General features: G+C 32.9%; 2 protein-coding genes across 2 annotated transcripts; both read left to right on the top strand.

Annotated features, from left to right (window-relative positions):
- The first annotated feature begins 5159 nt into the window (after nucleotides 1–5159).
- LOC142845002 (olfactory receptor 4K15-like) lies at nucleotides 5160–6077 on the top strand. Its single transcript, XM_075963767.1, has one exon. It carries the CDS (start codon nucleotides 5160–5162, stop codon nucleotides 6075–6077), a length of 918 nt encoding a protein of 305 aa, XP_075819882.1.
- A 9908-nt stretch (nucleotides 6078–15985) lies between these two features.
- On the top strand, nucleotides 15986–16903 carry LOC142845001 (olfactory receptor 4K3-like). The gene has a single exon (XM_075963766.1). The coding sequence runs from the start codon at nucleotides 15986–15988 to the stop codon at nucleotides 16901–16903; it is 918 nt and encodes a 305-aa protein (XP_075819881.1).
- Nucleotides 16904–21732: the final 4829 nt, after the last annotated feature.

The following is a 21732-nucleotide window of genomic DNA, read 5'->3' as shown; positions in this document are numbered from 1 at the left end:
AATAACAGTTATAGTACCAGCAGAAATTTTGGTAACTCTTACTAATATTGAAATTGCCTCATTATGGGCAAAAATGAACACTAGCAAACGGCTTGCATAAATTGTGAGGGAGAGATTAACAACAAATATACCAAAAGCAAGAGAATTCAGTTTATAAAAAAAACTAATTGGTTTCTCCCTTTTATAGTAAAGGGGACACCATTTTCTAGAGCTCTTACATTCTATACTGATGCAAAGAAATCAGGAAATGCAGCTTAAGATCATAAAAAGTGAGTAAAGTAGTTGAAAACCTTCATGATCCAGTTCAAAAATCAAAGCTGCACGCTATTTTTATGGTAATAATAAATTTTGCTGAATCTCTTAATATAGTTACTGGCTGTCAATATGCAGAAAAAGTTATTTTCCATTATGAAAACCATGAAATTATTCCAGATGATTCAGAATTAACTTTACTATTTTAATCAGTAAAAATAAACACAAACAACAAACACACAGAGAGACACACAAACATAAATAAAAGCATACAGTCACAAACACACACACATATATATATATATATACACACACAAGCACACACACACAATGATGCATGCTCGCACTAAGTTGCAAAATTTTAAAAGGTGAATGAACAGAGCATCACTAGAAATGTCATCTTAAGTAGAAGATGTGAGGGAGAAATTTCAGAATAGAGTTTATAAATTTTCAGTAGTTTGTCATTAATTAATCTAAGGATTTAATGCATTAATGAAAAACAGTCCTGATAGCAAAATTTCCAGTCATGCCTTCAACTTGTGCTTCCTGTTTTTGAGCGTGAGCCCTTCAGCAAAGGGTGCCATGCAAAAAATATACGTTAGCTAAATTTGTTCTTAAAATGTTGCCTTATCGTAAAGTGACATTATAGATACTAAAACAAAACAAAGAACAGCAAAACTTATTTTGTAATAACACTGAAAAGGGAATTCATGTTTAATCATTAGTTGTGGGGATATTCAAAGAATTGAGGTCATGATAAATGGCTTTGGTTATTGTTTGCTTTGTCTGGTGTCTTTTGCTTTATTTTGCTGTTTGTTTTGTTTCATTTTAATTTTGTACAGGGTCTCATGTAACTCATGGCAGCCTTAAACTCATCATATTGATCATACGACTTTGAAATTCTCATCCTTCTACCTCTGTTTCTCAAGTTTTAGGATTATAGTTTTGTCTCCACATTCGCTCTGTTTCTTGTATTGCTGGTGATTAAACTTGGGGCTTCATGCATGCTAAGACAACCACTCTACCAACAAAGGTATCTACAGTATGAAGAAAATTTTACAAGTCAAAACTGAGGAAGAGCCACCAGTTAATATAAAATTCTGACTAAAGGGATTAACTGCAGAATTACCTCAGGCTTAAGTAGAACTAATAGTTTATTGACAGGTGTCACTGGACAATACTTTATGTAAAAGGCTGCAGTAGTTTCTCTGTGGGTTGTGGTCTTGACAAAGTCTTTCTTGATTGTGTTCATTAGCAAATCATGTATAAGGACTCTTCCTTAACAATCACCTTGTTTCAATTTCTTTGTGTTGTTAATGTTGGAGGAAACATATCTGCTTTGATTTTCACAACTTTCATGTTGGTTTTATGAAGAACAGCAGGGACACATTCTAATGCTTATCAGTATGCTTCAGGGGCAGTAAAAGCACTTCACATTAAACAGAAGAGGTCAGTCCCAGTGGATACCTTTAGGAAGCACTTCTACATTTAAGTCTCAAGGAAAATTGCAAATAAAGGGGCAGAAATATCACAAGAACCGGGGAATCGGGACTTGTGATGAGATTGTGCCTCAAGTAACATCACAACCTTTATCTTTAACGTCTTTTTATCATTACTGTCCAAGATAAGCTGAAAAAATACTACAATACTATAATAAAAGAGGTCAAAGTAGATGGGAAAAGTGTATGAGACCTCAGCCTATACACACATAAATATATATATATTGTATATATATACAAAAATGGTTAAATCTGGGAATGCTATAGTCATAACCCCCCATCCAGGAAGGAATACACGAATTAGTTGCTTAGTTACCAAATGTGAAAAATATGCATATACTTAACCATAAACAGTCAGGTAAGATATTACTGGTATATACATGTGTGTATGTGTGTGTACATATATATATATGTGTGTGTATATATATATATATATATATATATATATATATATATATATATATATATACATGCAATAAACATTGAAGAACAACAAAATCAGGGAATTGATGGAGAACATGGATAGTTATATGTAAGCATTCTGAGGTTGTTACAAGTATAACAAAAGTATAATAGGGCACAGTTGATATATGTACTTTGTAGAAGCAATTATAACAACAGATTTATTATATGAAAGATTAGGAGCATATTTAAGTCTATAATTACTTTATTTATAAAAATGATTTTCATATACAATAATGTTTCTCTAGAAAACTGCATGCAGAATTCAAAATAAATTACTTTTAGAACTGTATAATATGAAAACTATATTTAAAAAGCAAAGCTTATGATGAAAATCAAAAGAATATTTAAAATTATTTTAACACACACAGTTTCTATATAAACTACTAATATGTAATTTGTTTGTTGGTGTGTCTATCAAAACATAACATTATGCACCTTAAGTATATATAATGAAATGAATTTAAAAATAAAGACAAACTGAACCATCTAAAATCAGTCATGTGCCTGATTCATAGGTATTGTAGGGGTTGATCATAAAGTATCAAAAGAGAGTGAGAAAGAAGAAAAATATCTCTGTTGGCATTTCTAGGTGTGGAGATAATTGTCTACATAAGCATGTGAAATTTAAAACTACAGATATGTTTTATCCCTTGTTCAGCCAACTATTACAATTATTCATGTGGGTCCATATATTATGAATGCAGCTTTATTTATATGGACTTGTTTTCCTGCAACAAATGTATATGGAGATCAGAAGACAGCTGAGTGAGTGGTTTCTATCCTTCTACCCTGTGGATCCCTAGGATTAACTCAAGTCATCAGACTTGGCAACAAGTGACATTAATTGCTAAGGTATCACATTGCCCATGTTATTTATCTTAGCTTGAAACTTGTCATGCACATACAAAATATTAACTCATATTTAAAATATTTATAAAATTAAAAATCAATTTTCTTTATTATTGAGCTCTTGGATTCAATTCAAGGGAAGCTAGAGGCTATGAATCCCCAAGGAATCTGAATGCCAAACGTTATCCAATTTCATGGTCCTGTTGATTGTGGAAAATGGGAATCTTTCCAAGGCAGACATGACTCTTGTCAGTGTATATAAGCCATATTGAAAGGAAACAACTCAGTGACATCGGTCAGAGTAGAAACACTGATTAAATGTTTCAGATTCTAGGAAAACATCATTCAAAAGGGAAGAGCTGTTTAATAAAGTGATTGTTGTAGCGTGAGTACATCACAAAATGATTGTTCAGCTTTAAATTGTCAACACAATTATTAATTTAAGCTTTGTTTATTACATGCTTTTGTTTTAGTAGCACATTGTTTTAAATCATTCACAAGTTAATCATGTTTTTGTAATTTTTAATTGCTGTACTTGACAAAAAAAGACTATAGTTTTTCCTTCCAAATAGCCCTTGAGACATTTGAAAACATAAAGCAGTTTTATAAGCTCACATCTAATGATCACTTTGTATAAACTTTAAAAGTTCCAAATTTTCCTCACACAGAAAAACGTTGTACATACAAACCACCAAACTTACACTAATGTTAACTGATAACTTTTGAATTTTAGATTCTCCAGTTCCTCATGAAACAAACAATACCTTAGGAAAGTAGTTAGTAGTAATTGGAGTGAAATTGGGGTGACAGATATCAGCAGAATCATAATTCACTAAGACTTCACAAAATTTTTGAAAAAGATGTGTGAAAATGGCATTGGTATTCAACAAGAAATATACTCAATTTTGAACACAATTAATTAATTCCATATAAATCTATTTTTGCTGCTTAAATTTTTCATTTTTTATTATTTGTACTTGCATTTAAGTAGCAAAGTACCTTGTTTTAAAAATGTCATTAATTTTCTTGGACTTCTCAGAATTGAAATTCATATAATTTGTTTTATAATCTGGAAGTGTTTTGGGGAATTTGAAATCAAACAGACCTCATTTTCACTATAGATTTACTTCTACATAGAGTTTATTGACCTAGGACATCAATAAACATGATTATTATTACAACATAATGTTTTAAGTCCTTAACAGAAAATCAAAAATATTCCCTAATTTATGAACATTTTAACCTTCCAATTTCAAACGTAAAAATAGCATGAAGATGTACAGATATTAAATTAGTTAAAAAAATACTATTGAGAAAAAAAGGAAAAATAAAACAGAAAAGGTAGAGAGTCAGAGAAAGCAACAATCATGAACAAATTATTAAAACTATTATATGAAGTATCATGTTTTAGAGTTGAAGGGCTGTAAGTATATGACAATAAATAATATCCTCAAGACCTAGTGATATATGATTGTTCAGAGGTACACTCAAACGGATGAGTCCAAAGTTCAAGGAAAGTCATAAAACTGAAAACATGTTTTTGACACATAAATTATCAATTTATTTGATGAACTATTTTTCTCACAAATTTTAATACACTGGATTTGATTCCGCCTATAGAAATAGACAAAATAGACTTTATGTCTAGAAATTTTCTGTTTATGTTTACAATTCATGAATGGCTTATCATTCTGGTATTAAGACAATCAAATGAAAAGGCTGTAAATATGGCTCAGATAAGAATTGTAGAACATTACCTCTGATCTGAGGTAATAAATAACAAAAAGATTTATTTTAGGGTTTAAAATATAAACAGAGTCATTGCTACTGGTATTTTTAGATTATCTACTCATTTATAACCCCATGAATATTATCTTTGTGATATATAGAATTTTCCTATATTTAAGAAAAATTTTTTTTGATTAGGAAGAATATACTAAGATGAAATAGTTATGATAAATATTACTGAATACAATGCTGATACAGTTTGTATTCTTTGCTTCTTATTTGACTAAAAAAATAAGTTATTGTTTCTGTTACAGCAATGCTTTTTTAGACTTCATCTCTTTCAATCCATTGGAGCACAGAAAATAAATGGAAGAAGTAAACCATTCTATGGTTACTGAATTTACTTTCCAAGGACTTTGTACCTCAAGGGAACTACAGATCTTCCTCCTGCTGCCATTTTCCACCCTCTACCTGATGACTGTGGTAGGAAACATCTCTGTGGTCATATTAATCATCTCTGATCATCATCTTCATTTCCCCATGTACTTTCTGTTAGCCAATCTCTCATTTATTGACTTATGCATTTCCTCAGTTACTACCCCCAAACTGATCATAGACCTTGTTAAAGAAAATAAAATAATTTCCTATAGAGGTTGCATGAGCCAGATCCTGTTTGTGCATTTCTTTGTAGGGGATGAGATGGTTCTTCTTGTAACAATGGCCTATGACCGCTATGTGGCCATCTGCAGGCCACTCCACTACACCAGCATCATGGACAGACAGAAGTGCATCTGGCTGGTTGTGATATCATGGATCATTGGATTTGTGCATGGCATTAGTCAACTGATCCTGATTTTGGGGCTACCTTTTTGTGGACCTAGAGTGATAGACAGCTTTTTCTGTGATATTCCTTTGGTGATGAAATTAGCCTGCATCAATACTGATACTCTGGTAATTATGATAAATGCTGACAGTGGCGTTGTTGCAACAGCTTGTTTTATTTTCTTGCTGATATCTTACACTTACATTCTAATAACTGTTCAGCTTCACTCTAAAGATGGTTCATCAAAGGCACTCTCTACCTGCACCTCCCATATCATAGTGGTTGTGCTATTATTTGTGCCTATCATTTTCATCTATCTGTCGCCTGTCAGCATCACATGGCTGGACAAGTTTCTTGCTGTATTTTACTCAGTCATAACACCTCTCCTGAATCCAGCCATTTATACACTAAGAAATAAAGATATTCAGAAAGCCATAAAAAAGATGATAAATCACATGTGAGTTCTGGAACAATTTTTGATATCTTCTCTACTCAGCAAATCCATTGAATACACATGATATTATGTACAATTTAGTGTAAATTTAATTGTATAATAACATGTTCTAGGAATTTATAATTTGCAATTAGTATATGGTTAATAAGATAACCATTTGAAAATATATTTGAAATTGTAATACTTACAGTTTAACACTTAGAATGAGTTCTATAAAATATACTTGTATATATTAAAGATTAGAAGATATGTTGCAAAAATAACAATCACATTAACTCAAAGCTGTGTTTCTTAAATTGTTAACTTTTTTTATTTATTTAACTTTAGTAAGATTGTTATTAGCAACATTCTCTTTGAATTGCTTATCAATTGTATCATATTTTAAAATATGAGCTTATATGTTAATCCTAACTGTCTTTATAACAGAAGATATTAAACGCATTCGTGAAATTGCATCCACTTAGAACTCTAAATTCTAAAAATATCAAATTGTAATATTAGTCATCTCGTATTGTTATATCTCTTTTACTTTTCAAGTCTTAACTATTGATACAAATTCAGAATATTTTTATTTATGTTCTACTAAGTACTTTCTATTTATTGTTCTTTAAAAACAATCTGTTTATAATATTTGAATATACTTTTCTCAGTTTACAAATTATTTTCATGATCATGATTTTATATTATTTAATGAAGTAACAAAGCTGTCGAGGCCAGTTAGGTAATCATTAAACACTTGATAATATGATATTCATTATAATTCATACTATATATCATTTGATGTAATACTTCCTTTACTGAATAAACTGTATGTAACCATGTTTACAAAAGCTGGGAGGCTAGTTCATTTCTAAACAGATATGAATTCAAACTTTTTGCCAACCTTTCTTAAGCTGATGGTTAAAATCCACCAGTATGTATATTCTAATAAGTTAAAGAGGTTGTCATAACATAAATTATCTACAATACAAAACAAATATCTGTATCATGTTCTCCTGAAATCATATGATTACGGGTAAGGATGGCTAATATGTGACCACATATTTTAACGTGTATATATGTGTAGGTTCCGGTATCTTTTTCAGAACAAATTATCTCCAGTATATTTATAGATTTAACTCTCAACTGTACAGTCACCCTTTTTTATTAATTATGTTTTATTACAATATCTGCAATAAGATGATTACATCTGATATAGTCTGTGCCCTCTTATTGTTTCCCACCCTTACTATCCCTTTCTACATTCACAAAATATCACACTCACACAACACACACACAAACAGACCTCCATTCACGTATTTTTGTTTTGCTTTTTGATCCATTGCTATGATCCATAGCCATCTGTGTGTCCAGTGATTGCACTATCCCTGGGGCACTAGGATCTCATCAGTGGGTCTCAACTGAAAAAAATGCCTGGCTCTGTCCCAGAATCCCCAGTGGCTCACACTTTAGCACAGAGGTGTAGAAGTACATATGTACTCTCTTATCTTTGATTGATTGCTAACGATATTTTTTTGTGTGGTGCACAGAGTAGGCAACTTTGGGATCATGACTGCAATGGCTGTCCCATGCCTACATGATTACATCTCACAGTTCCTGCATTCTTTCTTACCCTATCCTTTTTCTTTTTCAAGATTATTTTATAAGTTATTTTAAACCTAGAGACACCTTGTGCTCACATGCTCAGAGTCACATTAAGACAACAGAACACTATAAGGACTCCTTGCTAAACTATATAATTAAACTATAAAATGACCTCTTACTTCCTGTATAGTTTTTAAGAATATAAATTTCATTTAAATTTTAGCAATTCAGTGACAGAATTCTATGTAATCTGTGTTTTAAGAAGCATAAACTTTCGTAGGTGGAACAGTATCATATTATAACTGAAAAAGTACTGGCATAGAACAATTGTTATAGAAACAGCATTAATAACCATATAGAAGAATAAATAATTCCATAAAATTTCCCTTTATTTTTATTAATAGTAATTTTTAATAATGTGGAATGGTTACATATTTAAGAGCCAGAAATAAGGTGATTCAACCATTAAGCTTGCATTCCTGAATTCCCTTGCCTTCTTTATGATGTAAGGAATGGTCTTTTACAGTGATTGATTAAGAATATGCTTTTATACTATACCTGTGCAAGAACAAGGAAAGGAAAATTTTGACTTTACAGTGTCAAATAATAATATTCAATTCCTAAAAGGTATCAGTAGAAAGTTATTCCACAAGGAATATTAAACAACTCAATACTGTATCCACATTTTGTACAACAGTTAGTAGAAATAATTTACAAACAATTTCCTCAATCTAAAATTTATCATTATATGGATAATTTAACAATGGCTGATGCAGGGACAGATACATTAGGAAAAATGATTGATGAAGAGAATTTGTTCTTGCTGTGGGTTACAAATTCCTCCTGAAAAAATACAAAAAGGGGATTCTATCAATTGTATCTAGTATATCAGATAGTTTGACAGAATTTGACCACAGAAACTACAAATCTAGAGAGATCTATTACAACCTCTTTTTCTATTTATATATTTGCATCACAACTGCAGTTTCTCTTCCTCCTCTTTTCTCATTCCCTCCCAACCTTCCATCTAGGCTTTTAGGTCCATTCCTACTATTTCTGCTTAGGAACAATCATTCTTCCCTCTGGTATCAACAAAAAATGTCGTATCAACTCTGGTAAGACTACTCTCATTTTTCAATTGGGTTATTTAGAATTTTAATGTCTAGTTTCTTGAGTTCTATATATATTTTGGAAATCAGACCTTTGTCTGATGTGGGATTGGTGAAGATCTTCTCCCATTCAATTGGCTGACTTTTTGTATTAGTGACTTTGTTCTTTGCTTTCGGGAGGTCCATTTATTCATTGTTGTTCTTATTGTCTTTGCTAAGAGGTATGCGTAGGAAGTGGTCTCCTGTATCCATGCATTTCAGGATACTTCCCACTTTCTCTTCTATCAGGATCAGTGTGGTTGGATTTACATTGAGGTCTTTAATCCATTTGGACTTGAATTTTGTGCATAGTGATAGATATGGATTTATTTTCATTCTTCAGTTCAGGTTGAAATCCAGTCATGCCAGCACCATTTGTTAAAGATGCTTTTTTTTTCTTCCATTTTAAAACTTTAGCTCCTTTGTCAAAAATCATATGTCCATAAGTTTGTGGATTAATATCCAGGTCTTTGATTCAATTCCATTCGTCAACGTCTCTGTTTTTATGCCAATACCAAGCTGTTTTCATTACTGTATCTCTGTAATAGAATTTGATGTCAGGGATGGTAATGCCTCCATAAATTCCTTTATTGTATAGGATTATTTTAGCTATCCTGGGTTTTTTGTTTTTCCGTATAAAGTTGATTATTGTTTTCTCAAGGTCTCTGAAGAATTTTGTTAGGATTTTGATGGGTGGGATACTAAACTGAACAGAGAACTCTCAACAGAAGAAGTTCAAATGGCCAAAAGATACTTAAAGTCATGTTCTACTTCCTTAGCAATAAGGGAAATGCAAATCAAAACAACTTTGAGATACTATATTACCTGTCAGAATGGCTAAAATTAAAAAAAAAACAATGATAACCTATGGTGGAGAAGATGTGGAGTAAGGGGAACATTCATCCATTTCTGGTTGGAATGCAACTTGTGCAACCACTTTGGAAATCAGTGTGGTGGTTTCTCAGGAAATTGGGATAAACCTACCTCAAGATCCACCAATACCACTCTTTGGAATATACCCAAGAGATGCCCAATCATACTACAAAAGCATTTGTTCAACTATGTTCATAGCAGCATTATTTGTATTAGCTAGAATTTGGAAACAACCTAGATATACCTCAATGGAGAAGGGATGAAGAAAGTGTGGCACATATACACATTAGAGTACTACTCAGCTGTAAAAACAATGACATCTTGAATTTTGCATGCAAATGGTTGGAAATAGAAAACACTATCCTGAGTGAAATAACCCAGACCCAAAAAGAGGAATATTGTATATACTCACTCATTAGTGGTCTCTAGCCATAAACAAAAGACATTGAGCTTATAGTTCATGATCCTAGAGAAGCTAAATAATAAGGTAAACCCAAAGAAAAACATATATAGATCCTCCTGGAAATTGGAGGCAGACAAGATCACTAGGCAAAAGTTGGGAGCATTGGGGTGGGAATGAGGTAAGAAAAGGGGACAGGAGGATAGAGAAGGGAGAAGGGGAGGATTGGGGAGATTTTGGGGGAATGTGACTGTTGAGATGGATTAAGGGAGGATATAGGAGCAAGGAAGAAGATAATTAAGAAAGCCATTTTAGGGTTGTCAAGAGTCTTGGCTCTAAAGAGGTTCCCAGGAGTCCATGGAGATGTCCCCAGCTAGGTCTCTGGGCAGTAGAAGAGAGGGTGCCTGGACTGAATTAGTCCCATAGTCATACTGATGAAAATCTTGAATATCACTATAGAACCTTCATCAGGCAATGGATGGAAATAGAGACAGAGAACCACATGGGAGCAGTGGACTGAAATCCCAAGGTTCAGTTGAAGAACAGAGGGAGGGAGAAGATGAAAAAGGAAGTTAGGACCTTGAGGGGTGTGTCCACCCAGTGAGACAGTGTGTCTGATCTAATGGGAACTCAGCAAAGAAAGCTGGACTGGGACTGGACTATCATGTTATCAAACCGGACTCTCTGAATGCAGCTGACAATGGGTGCTGACTGAGAAGCCAATGTTAATGGCACTGGGATTTGTCTCTACTGCATGTACTGGTTTTTTTGGGATCCTAGTCTGTTTGGATGCAACCTTCCTTGCTCTTGGACTTCCCACAGGGCAGGGTACCGTGCCTTATCTTAGGACTGCAGGGGGTGGGGGAACAGTGAGTGGGGGAGCAAGATGCAATGGGAAAAGGGGAGGAAGTGGAAATTTTGAATGGTATTATTTATAAAGCAATATTTAAAAAAAAACAAGAAAAGAAAGACTATTCTCCTCTCAATGTATTTAGGCTTGGGATGGCAATACAGAATGAGGAATGGGTTCCCAGGAGCCAGTAAAGCATAAGAGACAGTCCCTGATCCCGTTATTAGGAGTCACATCAATATACCAATCTACACAACTGTCACCTATCTGTGAAGGGCTTAGCTAGGTCCCATGCAAGCACTCAAGTTGTTGGTTCAGAATCTGTGAGTTTCTATGAGTTAGATTAATTTCTGTGGATTTTCTTACAATTCTTAACCCCTCTGGTTCCTATGACCCTTTCTCCCTCTCTTCAGAAGAAATCCCTGAGCTAAGCCTTATGTTTGTCTGTAGGTCTTTGTTTCTCTTCCTATAAGTTACTGGATGTAGGCTGTCTGATAAAAATTTGGATAGTTGCCAATCTGATCTCAGGAGATGGCAAGCTCAGATTACATATCCTCTATTGATGGGAGTCTTACTGTGGGTTACCTTTACAGACTTATAGCAGTTTCCCTTGCATCAGGGTTCTACCTGTCACTGAAAAGCACTCCTTTCTACTCATCTCTTTCAACTTCCCTCCACTCACTCCTCAACTGGCTCTCTCAAGTTTCTGTCAGGATCTGAATTTTTCCACCCAGGAGATCTCCTCTTCCCCTTCTCTGTGAGATCAATGTGTTCCCTATTGGGTCCTCCTAGTGACTTTGCCTGTGACTCTGTGAATTGTTGCATAGTTATCTTTTTCTTCACAACTGATAGCCCATAATAAATTAAAATGAAACAAAACAAACCAACATAAAAATAAAAGATAACAGACAAACTAAACAATAACAAAAGCAATTTATTCTGACCTCAATTCTTTGAATATTCCTACAACTAAGGATTAAACATGAATTCCCTCTGCAGTGTTATTTCAAAATAAGTATTATGTTCTTTGAGGAGTATTTTTACTAGTATATATATATATATATATATATATATATATATATATATATATATATATATAGTCACTTTATGGTAATGCAATATTTTAAGAACAAAGTTAGCTAACATATATTTTTTGCCATTTAATTTTGTAAAGGGTCTCATATAACCCACTGCAGCCTCAAACTCATCATATCGCTGATACAATTTTGAAATTATCATCCTCCTACCTCTGTGTCTCTAGTGTTAGGATTCTGGTTTTTGTCTCCACATTCACTCTGTTTCCTGCATTGCTGGTGACTAAATTTGGGGCTTCACGCATTCTAAGACAACCACTCTACCAACCAAGGTATCTTCAGTATGAAGAAAATTTCAAAAGTCAAAACTGAGGAAGAGCCATCATTTAACATAAAACAATAACTCTGACTAAAGGCATTAACTACAGAATCATGCCAGGTTGAAGTGGAATTAATATTTTTTTTGGCAGGTGTCACTGTAGAGGTACTTTATGTAAAAGGCTGCAGTAGCATCTCTGTGGGTTGTAGTTTTAACAGAGTCTTTCTTGATGGTTTCCATTAGCAAATAATGTATAAGAATTCTTCCTTTACATCTCCTTGTTTCATTATCTTTGTGTTGTTAATGCTTGAGGAAGCATATATGCTTTGATTCTCTCAACTTTCATATTGGTTTTGTAAAGAAGAGCAGGGGCACATTTTATTCCTTATCGGTATGCTGCATGGGCAGCAAAAGCACTCCACATTAAATACAAGAGGCCAGGTAGTCTATAAAGTACTAAAGTACTACCACACCTAACTCAGTCTTACACACACACACACACACACACACACAGACACACACACATATATATATATATATATATATAAAATCATATTTGTATATATATAAATACAAATGGGCAAATATGGGAGTGATAGGGACATAAACACCTTCCAGGAAAGAGTACACCAGTTGGTTGCTCAGTAACCAAATATGGAAAATCATGCATACACATAGCATTAAACAGAGAGGGAAGATATTATTGGAGATTATAATTGTATATATGCATGCATGTATGTATGTATACATATGCTTGCAATAGCAATTAATGAACAAATAAGTCAGGGAATTGAAGAAGATCGTGAATGGATATATGTAAGGCTTCTGAGATTATTACAAGTATAACAAAAGTATAAGAGATTGCAGTTAATAAATGTACTTTGGAGAAGTAACTATAGCAACAGATTTATTATATGAAATATTAGAAACATATTTAAGTCCATAATTACTTCATTTATAAAATTGCTTTACATATACAATAATGTTTCTCTGGAAAAATGCATGCACAGTTCAAAATAAATTACTTTTAGAATTGTATAAAATGAAAACTATATTTAATGAAGCAAAAGCTTGTGATGAAAAGTCAAAAGAAGTTTTGAAATTATTTTAACACATACACTTTCTATATAAACTACTAATATGTAATTTCTCTGTACGTGTGTCTATCAAAATAACTATATTCACTTTAGGTATATATAATGAAATGTATTTGAAAATAAAGACAAACTGAACAACCTAAAATAAGTTCATGTGCCTGATTCATAGGTGTGGTAAGCATTGGTGATAAAGTATCAAAGAGAGTGAGAAAGAATAAGTAAATCTATGGGGATTTCTAGGTGTAGAGATAATTGTCTAAATAAGCATGTGAACTTTAGGACTACAGATGATATGTTTTATTCCTATTTCAACCAAATTATTCATGTGGCTCCGTGTATTATGACTGCAGCTGTATTTATATATACTTGTTCTCCTGCAACATATGTATGGAGATCAGAAGATAGCTGAGTTAGTAGTTTCTATCCTTCCACCCTATGGATCCCTAGGATTAACTCAAGTCATCAGATTTGGCAACAAATGACATTCACTGCTAAGGTATCACATTACCCATGTTATTTATCTTAGCTTGTAACTTGTCATAGCACATACAAAATATTAACTCATAATGACAAAATATTTATAAAGTTAAAGAATCAATTTTCTTTATTTTTTAGCTCTTGGAATCAATTCAAGAGAAGCTGAAGTCTATGAATCCCCAAGGACTATGAAAGCAAAAGGCTTTCCAATTTCATGGTTCTATTTAATGTGGAGAATAGGAATCTTTCCAAGGCAGACATGACTCTTGTCAGTGTATATAAGCCACACTGAAAGGAAACAACTGAGTGACATTGGTGATAGTAGAAACAATGATTAAGAGTTTCAGATTCTAGGGAAACATCATTCAAAAGGGAAGATCTGTTTAATAAAGTGATTGTTGTAGCGTGAGTACATCACAAAATGACTGTTGTGTTTTAAATTGCCATCACAATTACTCATTTAATCTTTGCTTGTTTATATGCTTTTGTTTTAGTAGCACATTGTTTTAAATCCTTCACAAGTTACAATGAGTCTTGCATGTGTAATTTTTAATTGTTGTGCTTGATAAAAATACTGCAGGTTTCTCTTCCAACTAGTCCTTGAGACATCAGAAAAGATGAAGAAATTTTATATGCTCACATCTATTGATCACTTAGGGTAAACTTTAGAAGTTCCAAATTTCCAAATACAGAAAAATTTGTACTCACAGGCCACTAAACTTACTCTAATGTTATCCGATTAACTTTTGAAGTTTAGATTCTCTAGTTTCTCAAGATACAGACAATATCTTAGAAAATTAGTTATTAGAAATTGAGTACAATTAGGGTAACACAAATTAGAGGAATCATAATTTACTAAGAATTCACAAAATTTTTTAAAAAAATGTGTAAAAGACATTGGTATTAAGCAAGAAATATGCCCAATTTTGAACATAATAAAATTAATTTTATATAATTCTGGTTTTGCTGCTCAAATTTTTTATTTTTTCCTATTTGTACTTGCATTTAAGTAGCAAAGTCTCTTGTTTTATAAATGTTATTAATTTTCTTGGAATTCTCAGAATTGAAATTTATATGTTCTTTTTATAATACTGAAGTGTTTTGGGGGATTTGAAATCAAACAGACCTCATTTTCACTATAGTTTTTCTTCTGCATAGAGTTTATTGGTCTAGTACATCAATAAACATGATAATTATTACCATACAATGTTTTAAGTTCTTAAAAGAAATTCACAAAATGTCCCCTATTTTCTTAACATGTTAACCTTCCAATTTCAAACGTAAAAATAGTATGAAAATGTACAGACATTGAATTAATTAAAAAAACTATTGAGAAACCATTAAAATCAGACAGTAAAGGAAGAAAAAGGAGAATGAAAGAGAAAGTTAGAGAGGCAGAGAAAGGAATATTCATGATCACATTATTCAAACTGTTGTATGAAGTATCATGTTTTAGATTTGAATGACTGTAAGTATATAACAGTAAATAATATCAAGAAACCTAGTAATATATGATTGTTCAGAGGTAGGTACAATAAAATGGATGAGTCCAAAGTTCAAGGAAAGACACAATGCTAAAAACTTGTTTTTGGCACATAAATTGTCAATTTATTTGATGAGCTATTTTTCTCACAAATTTTAATACACTAGATATGATTCTGCCTATAGAAATAGACAAAAAAAGACTTCGTGTCTAGAAACTTTCTGTTTATGTTTAAAATACATGAATGGTTTATCATTCTGGTATTAAGACAATCAATTGAAGAGGCTGTAAATATGCCTAGGATAATAATTGAGTAATATTACCACTGATCCAAAGACAAAAAGATTTATTAAATGGTTGAAAAATGTAAACAGCATAATTGCTACTGGTATTTTTAGACAATATACTCATTTATAACCCCATGATTATTATCTTTGCGATGTATAGAATTTTTTTATATTTATAAAAATATAATGATTAGAAAGGATATACTAACATGAAACAGTTATTATAAATCTTACTGAATACAATGTTGATATAAAATGTATTCTTTTCTTCTTCCTTGGCTGTGAATATTAAGTTGCTGTTTCTGTTTCAGTAATGGTTTGTTAGGCTCTGCCTCTCTCAACCCATTGGAGCACAGTGAAATAATGGAAGAAGTAAACCAATCTGTGGTTACTGAGTTCATTTTCCAAGGACTTTGTACTTCAAGGGAACTAGAGATCTTCCTCCTGCTGCCATTTTCCACCCTCTACCTGATGACTGTGGTAGGAAACATCTTTGTGGTCATATTAATCATCTCTGATCATCATCTTCATTCTCCCATGTACTTTCTGTTAGCCAATCTCTCATTTATTGACTTATGCATTTCCTCAGTTACTACCCCCAAACTGATCATAGACCTTGTTAAAGAAAATAAAATAATTTCCTATGGAGGCTGCATGAGCCAAATCCTGTTTGTGCATTTCTTTGTAGGGGATGAGATGGTTCTTCTTGTAACAATGGCCTATGACCGCTATGTGGCCATCTGCAGGCCACTCCACTACACCAGCATCATGGACAGACAGAAGTGCATCTGGCTGGTTGTGATATCATGGATCATTGGATTTGTGCATGGCATTAGTCAACTGATCCTGATTTTGGGGCTACCTTTTTGTGGACCTAGAGTGATAGACAGCTTTTTCTGTGATATTCCTTTGGTGATGAAATTAGCCTGCATCAATACTGATACTCTGGTAATTATGATAAATGCTGACAGTGGCGTTGTTGCAACAGCTTGCTTTATTTTCTTGCTGATATCTTACACTTACATTCTAATAACTGTTCAGCTTCACTCTAAAGATGGTTCATCAAAGGCACTCTCTACCTGTACCTCCCATATCATAGTAGTTGTACTATTCTTTGTTCCTGGCATTTTCATCTATCTGTCGCCTGTCAGCATCACATGGATGGACAAGTTTCTTGCTATATTTTACTCAGTCATCACACCTCTCCTGAATCCAGCTATCTATACACTGAGAAATAAAGATATTAAGAAAGCCATAAAGAAGATGATAAATCACATGTGAGTTCTCAAACAAATTTCTGAGATTCTTCCAGGTGACATCTTCTCTATTCAGCAAATTCATTGTATGCACATGATTTTATGAACATTTTAGTGTAAAGTTAATTGTATAATAACTCGTTCCAGGAAGCTATAATTTGACATTAGTATTTTGCTTTAAGATAACCATTTGAAAATGTATTTGAAATTGTAATACTTATTGTTTAACACATAGAATGAGTTATACAAAATATACTTGTATATATTAAAGATTAGAAGATATGTTTCAAAAATAATGATCACATTAATACACATAGCTGTGTTTCTTAAATTGTTAACTTTTAAATTTATTTAACTTTATTAAGATGTTCATTAGAAAAATTCTCTTTGAATTGCTTATCAATTGTATCATATTTTAAAATATGAACTTATATGTTAATACTAACTCTGTCTTTATAAAAGAAGATATTAAAGATATTTGTGAAATTGCATCCACTTAGAACTCAAAATTCTAAAAATATCAAATTGTTACATTAGTTGCCTCATATGGTTATATCTGTTCTACTTTTCAAGTCTTAACTATTCTTATATATTCAGAATATTTTTATTTATGTTTTACTAAATATTTTCTATTTATTGTTCTCCCAAAAGAATAATATGTTTATAATATTTAAATATACTTTTCTCAGTTCACAAATTATTTTCATGATCATGATTTTATATTATTTAATGAAGTAACATAACTGTCGAGGCCAGTTAGGTAATCATTAAACACTTGATAATATGATATTCATTATAATTCATACTATATATCATTTGATGTAATACTTCCTTTACTGAATAAACTGTATGTAACCATGTTTACAAAAGCTGGGAGGCTAGTTCATTTATAAACAGATATGAATTCAAACTTTTTGCCAACCTTTCTTAAGCTGATGGTTAAAATCCGCCGGTATGTATATTCTAATAAGTTAAAGAGGTTGTCATAACATAAATTATCTACAATACAAAACAAATATCTGTATCATGTCCTCCTGAAATCATATGATTACAGGAAAGGATGGCTCATGTCTGGCCAGACTTTGATGTGTACATATGTGTCAGTTCCGGTATCTTTTTCAGAACAAATTATCTCCAATGTGTTTATAGATTTAATTTTCAACTATACTGTCACCCTCTTTTATTAAGTATGTTATTTGACAATATCTGCAATAAGATGATTACATCTGATATAGTCTGTGCCCTCTTATTGTTTCCCAGTCTTACTATCCCTTTGTACATTCACAAAATATCACACTCACACAACACACATACAAACATAACTCCGTTCATGTATTTTATTTTTGTTTTGCTTTTTGATTCATTGCTATGACCCATAGCCATCTGTGTATCCATTGACTACAACTATCCCTTGGGCACTAGGCTCTCATCAGTAGGTGTCAGCTGAAGAAAATGCCTGGCACTGTCCCAGAATCACCAGTGGCTCACAGTTTAGCTTGGAGATGTAGAAGTACATAGGTACTCTCTGATCTTTGATTGACTGCTTGCTGACGATTTTCTTGTGTGGCGCCCAGAGTAGGTAACTTTGGGATCATGACTGCAATGGCTGTCCCATGTCTACAAGATTACATTTCACAGTTCTGGCATTCTTTCTTACCTGTTCCTCACTCTTTTTCAGGATGATTTTATTATTTTAAAACTAGAGACACCTTGTGTTCACATGCTCAGAGTCACATTATGACAAAAGAACACTGTAAGGACTCCTTGCTAAACTATATAATTAAACTATAAAATGAACTCTTACTTCCTGTGTAGTTTTTAAGAATATAAATTCATTTAAATTTTAGCAATTCAGTGACAGAATTTTATGTAATCTGTGTTTCAAGATGCATAAACCTTGGTGTTTGGAACAATATCCTAATATAACAGACAAAAATAAAGTCATAGAACAATTGCTATAGGAACAGCTAAAATCAACATGTAGAAGAATAAGTCATTTAAAATATTTTTCTTTTATTTTTATTAATAGGAATTCTGATAATGGGGAATTGTTACATATTTAAGAGCCAGAAATAAGGTGATTCAGCCATTAATCTTGCATTCTTGAATTCCTTGGCCTTCTTTATGATAAAAGGAATGGTCTTTTGCAGTGGTTGATTAAAATATGCTTTTATATTATACCTGTGCAAGAATAAGGAAAAGAAAATTTTGATTTTACAGTGCCAAATAATAATATTCAGCCTTTTAAAATATATCAAGAAATTTATTCCACAAGGAAGGTAAACAACTCAATACTATATCCATATTTTGTACAATAGTCATTAGAAATAATTTATAAACAATTTCCTCAATCTAAAATTTATCATTATATGGATGATATCATAGTGACTGATTCAGAGGCAGATACATTAGGAAAAATGACTGATCAAGTAAAGAGAATTTTTCCTTGCTGTGGGTAACAAATTCCTCCTGAAAAAATACAAAGAGGAGATTCTATCATTTGTATCTAGTAGATCAGATAAGTTGACAAATAATTTGACTATAGAAAGTACAAATCAAGAGAGATCATTGCAATTTCTTTCTTCTATTTATTTATTTATTTATTTATTTATTTATTTATATCACAACTTCAGTTTCTCCTTTTTACTCTTCTCTCATCCCCTCCCTACATCACATCAAGGTCCATTCCTAATATTTTTGTTCAGAAAGGATCAGTCTTCTCTTGGGTATCAACAAAGAATGGCATATAAATTTGTAGTAAGACTACTCTCCTCTCATTGTATTTAGGCTGGGGAAGGAAATGCAGAATGAGGAAAGGGTTCCCAGGAGCCAGTAAGACATGAGGGACAGTCCCTGCTCCCATTTTTAAAAGTCACATCAATAAACCAAGCTATACAATTGTCACGTATCTGTAAGGGCTTAGATAGTTCCCATGCAGGCTTTCTAGTTGTTGGTTCATAATTTGTAAGTTTCTATGAGTTAGATTAATTTCTTTGGATTTTCTTACAATGTTCTTGACCCCTCTGGTTCTTATAACCTTTTCTCCCATTCTTCAACAGAATTCCCTGAGCTAGGCATTATGTTTGGCTGTACATCTCTGCATCTGTTTCCATCAGTTACTGGATGTAGGCTCTCTGATAAAAATTCGGGTTGTCACGAATCTGATCACAGGAGATGGCAAGCTCAGATTACATATCCACTATTGGTGGGAGTCTTACTGTGGGTTACCTTTACAGATGTATAGCAGTTTCCCTTGCATCAGGGTTCTACCTGCCACTGAAAAGCACTCCTTTCTACTCATCTCTTTCACGTTCTCTACCCTCTGCCCACGCCGCAACTGGCTCTCTCAAGTTTTTGTCCTAATCTGCCTTTTTCCACACAGGAGCTCTTCTTTTTCCCTTCTCTGTGAGATCCATGTGTTACCTCTTGGGTCCTCCTAATTACCTTGCCTGTGAATCTGTGAATTGTTGCATGGTTATCTTTTTCTTCACAACTGATATTCCATTATTAATTAAAATGGAACAAGACTAACAAACATAAAAAACAAAAGATACTAGACAAACCAAACAAGAGCAAAAGTAATTTATCCTGATCTCAATTCTTTGCACATCTAAGATTTAAACTTGTATTCTTTTTGCAGTGTTATTTCAAAAGAAGTATTGCTGTTCTTTGAGGAGTATTTCTACTAGTTTTGGTATATATATTGTTACTTTATGGTAATGCAACATTTTAAGAACAAAGTTAGCTAACACATATATTTTTTCTGGCATGGCACCCTTTGACATTTATTTTTGTACAGGGTCTCATGTAACCCAATGCAGCCTCAAACTCATCATATCACTGATACGACTTTAAAATTATCATCCTCCTACCTCTGTGTCTCAAGTGTTAGGATTCTGGTTTTGTCTCCACATTCACTCTGTTTTTTGCATTGCTGGTGATTAAATTTGGGGCTTCATGCATTCTAAGACAAACACTCTACCAACAAAGATATCTACAGTATGAAGAAAATTTTACAAGTCAAAACTGAAGAAGAACGATCGGTTAATATAAAACAATAACTCTGACTAAAGGGATTAACTGCAGAATCACTTCAGGTTGAAGTAGAACTAATAGATTTTTGGCAGGTGTCAATGTAGAGGTATTTTATATAAAAGGCTGCAGTAGCTTCTCTGTGGGATGTGGTCTTGACAGAATCTTTCTTGATGATTTCCATTAACAAATCATGTATAAGAATTCTTCCTTCACATCCTCCATGGTTCGTTATCCTTGTGTTGTTAATGCGTGAGGAAATATATGAGCTTTGATTCTCAAAACATTCATGTTGGTTTTTTGAAGAAAATCGGAGGCACATTCTATTGCTTATCAGTATGCTGCATGGTCAGCAAAAGCACTTCACATTAAACATGAGAGGCCGGTCCCAATGGATACCTCTATAAAGCACTACCACATCTAACTCATCCCTACACCCCCCCCCCACACACACACACAAAATATACACAAATGCGCAAATCTGAGAGTGATAGAGGCATAACCCCCTCCCAGGAAAGAGTACAACTAATGGTTTCTCAGTAACCAAACGTGAAAAGTCATGCATTCACATAGCGTTAAACAGAGCATATTATTGGAGATTATAATTGTATATATGTATGTATGTATGTAACATATATATGCATGCAATAACAATTAATGATTAAATAAGTCAGGGAATTGAAGGAGAACATGGATGGATATATGTAAGGCTTCTGATATTATTACAAGTATAACAAAAGTATAATACGGTGCAGTTAATAAATGTACTTTGAGAAGCAACTATAGCAACAGATTTATTATGGGAAAGATTAGAAGCATATT

The sequence above is a fragment of the Microtus pennsylvanicus genome, chromosome 2, assembly GCF_037038515.1.
Source record: "Microtus pennsylvanicus isolate mMicPen1 chromosome 2, mMicPen1.hap1, whole genome shotgun sequence".
In the NCBI taxonomy this organism is placed as follows: Eukaryota; Metazoa; Chordata; class Mammalia; order Rodentia; family Cricetidae; genus Microtus; species Microtus pennsylvanicus.
This window is presented reverse-complemented; position numbering and strand designations above follow the sequence as displayed.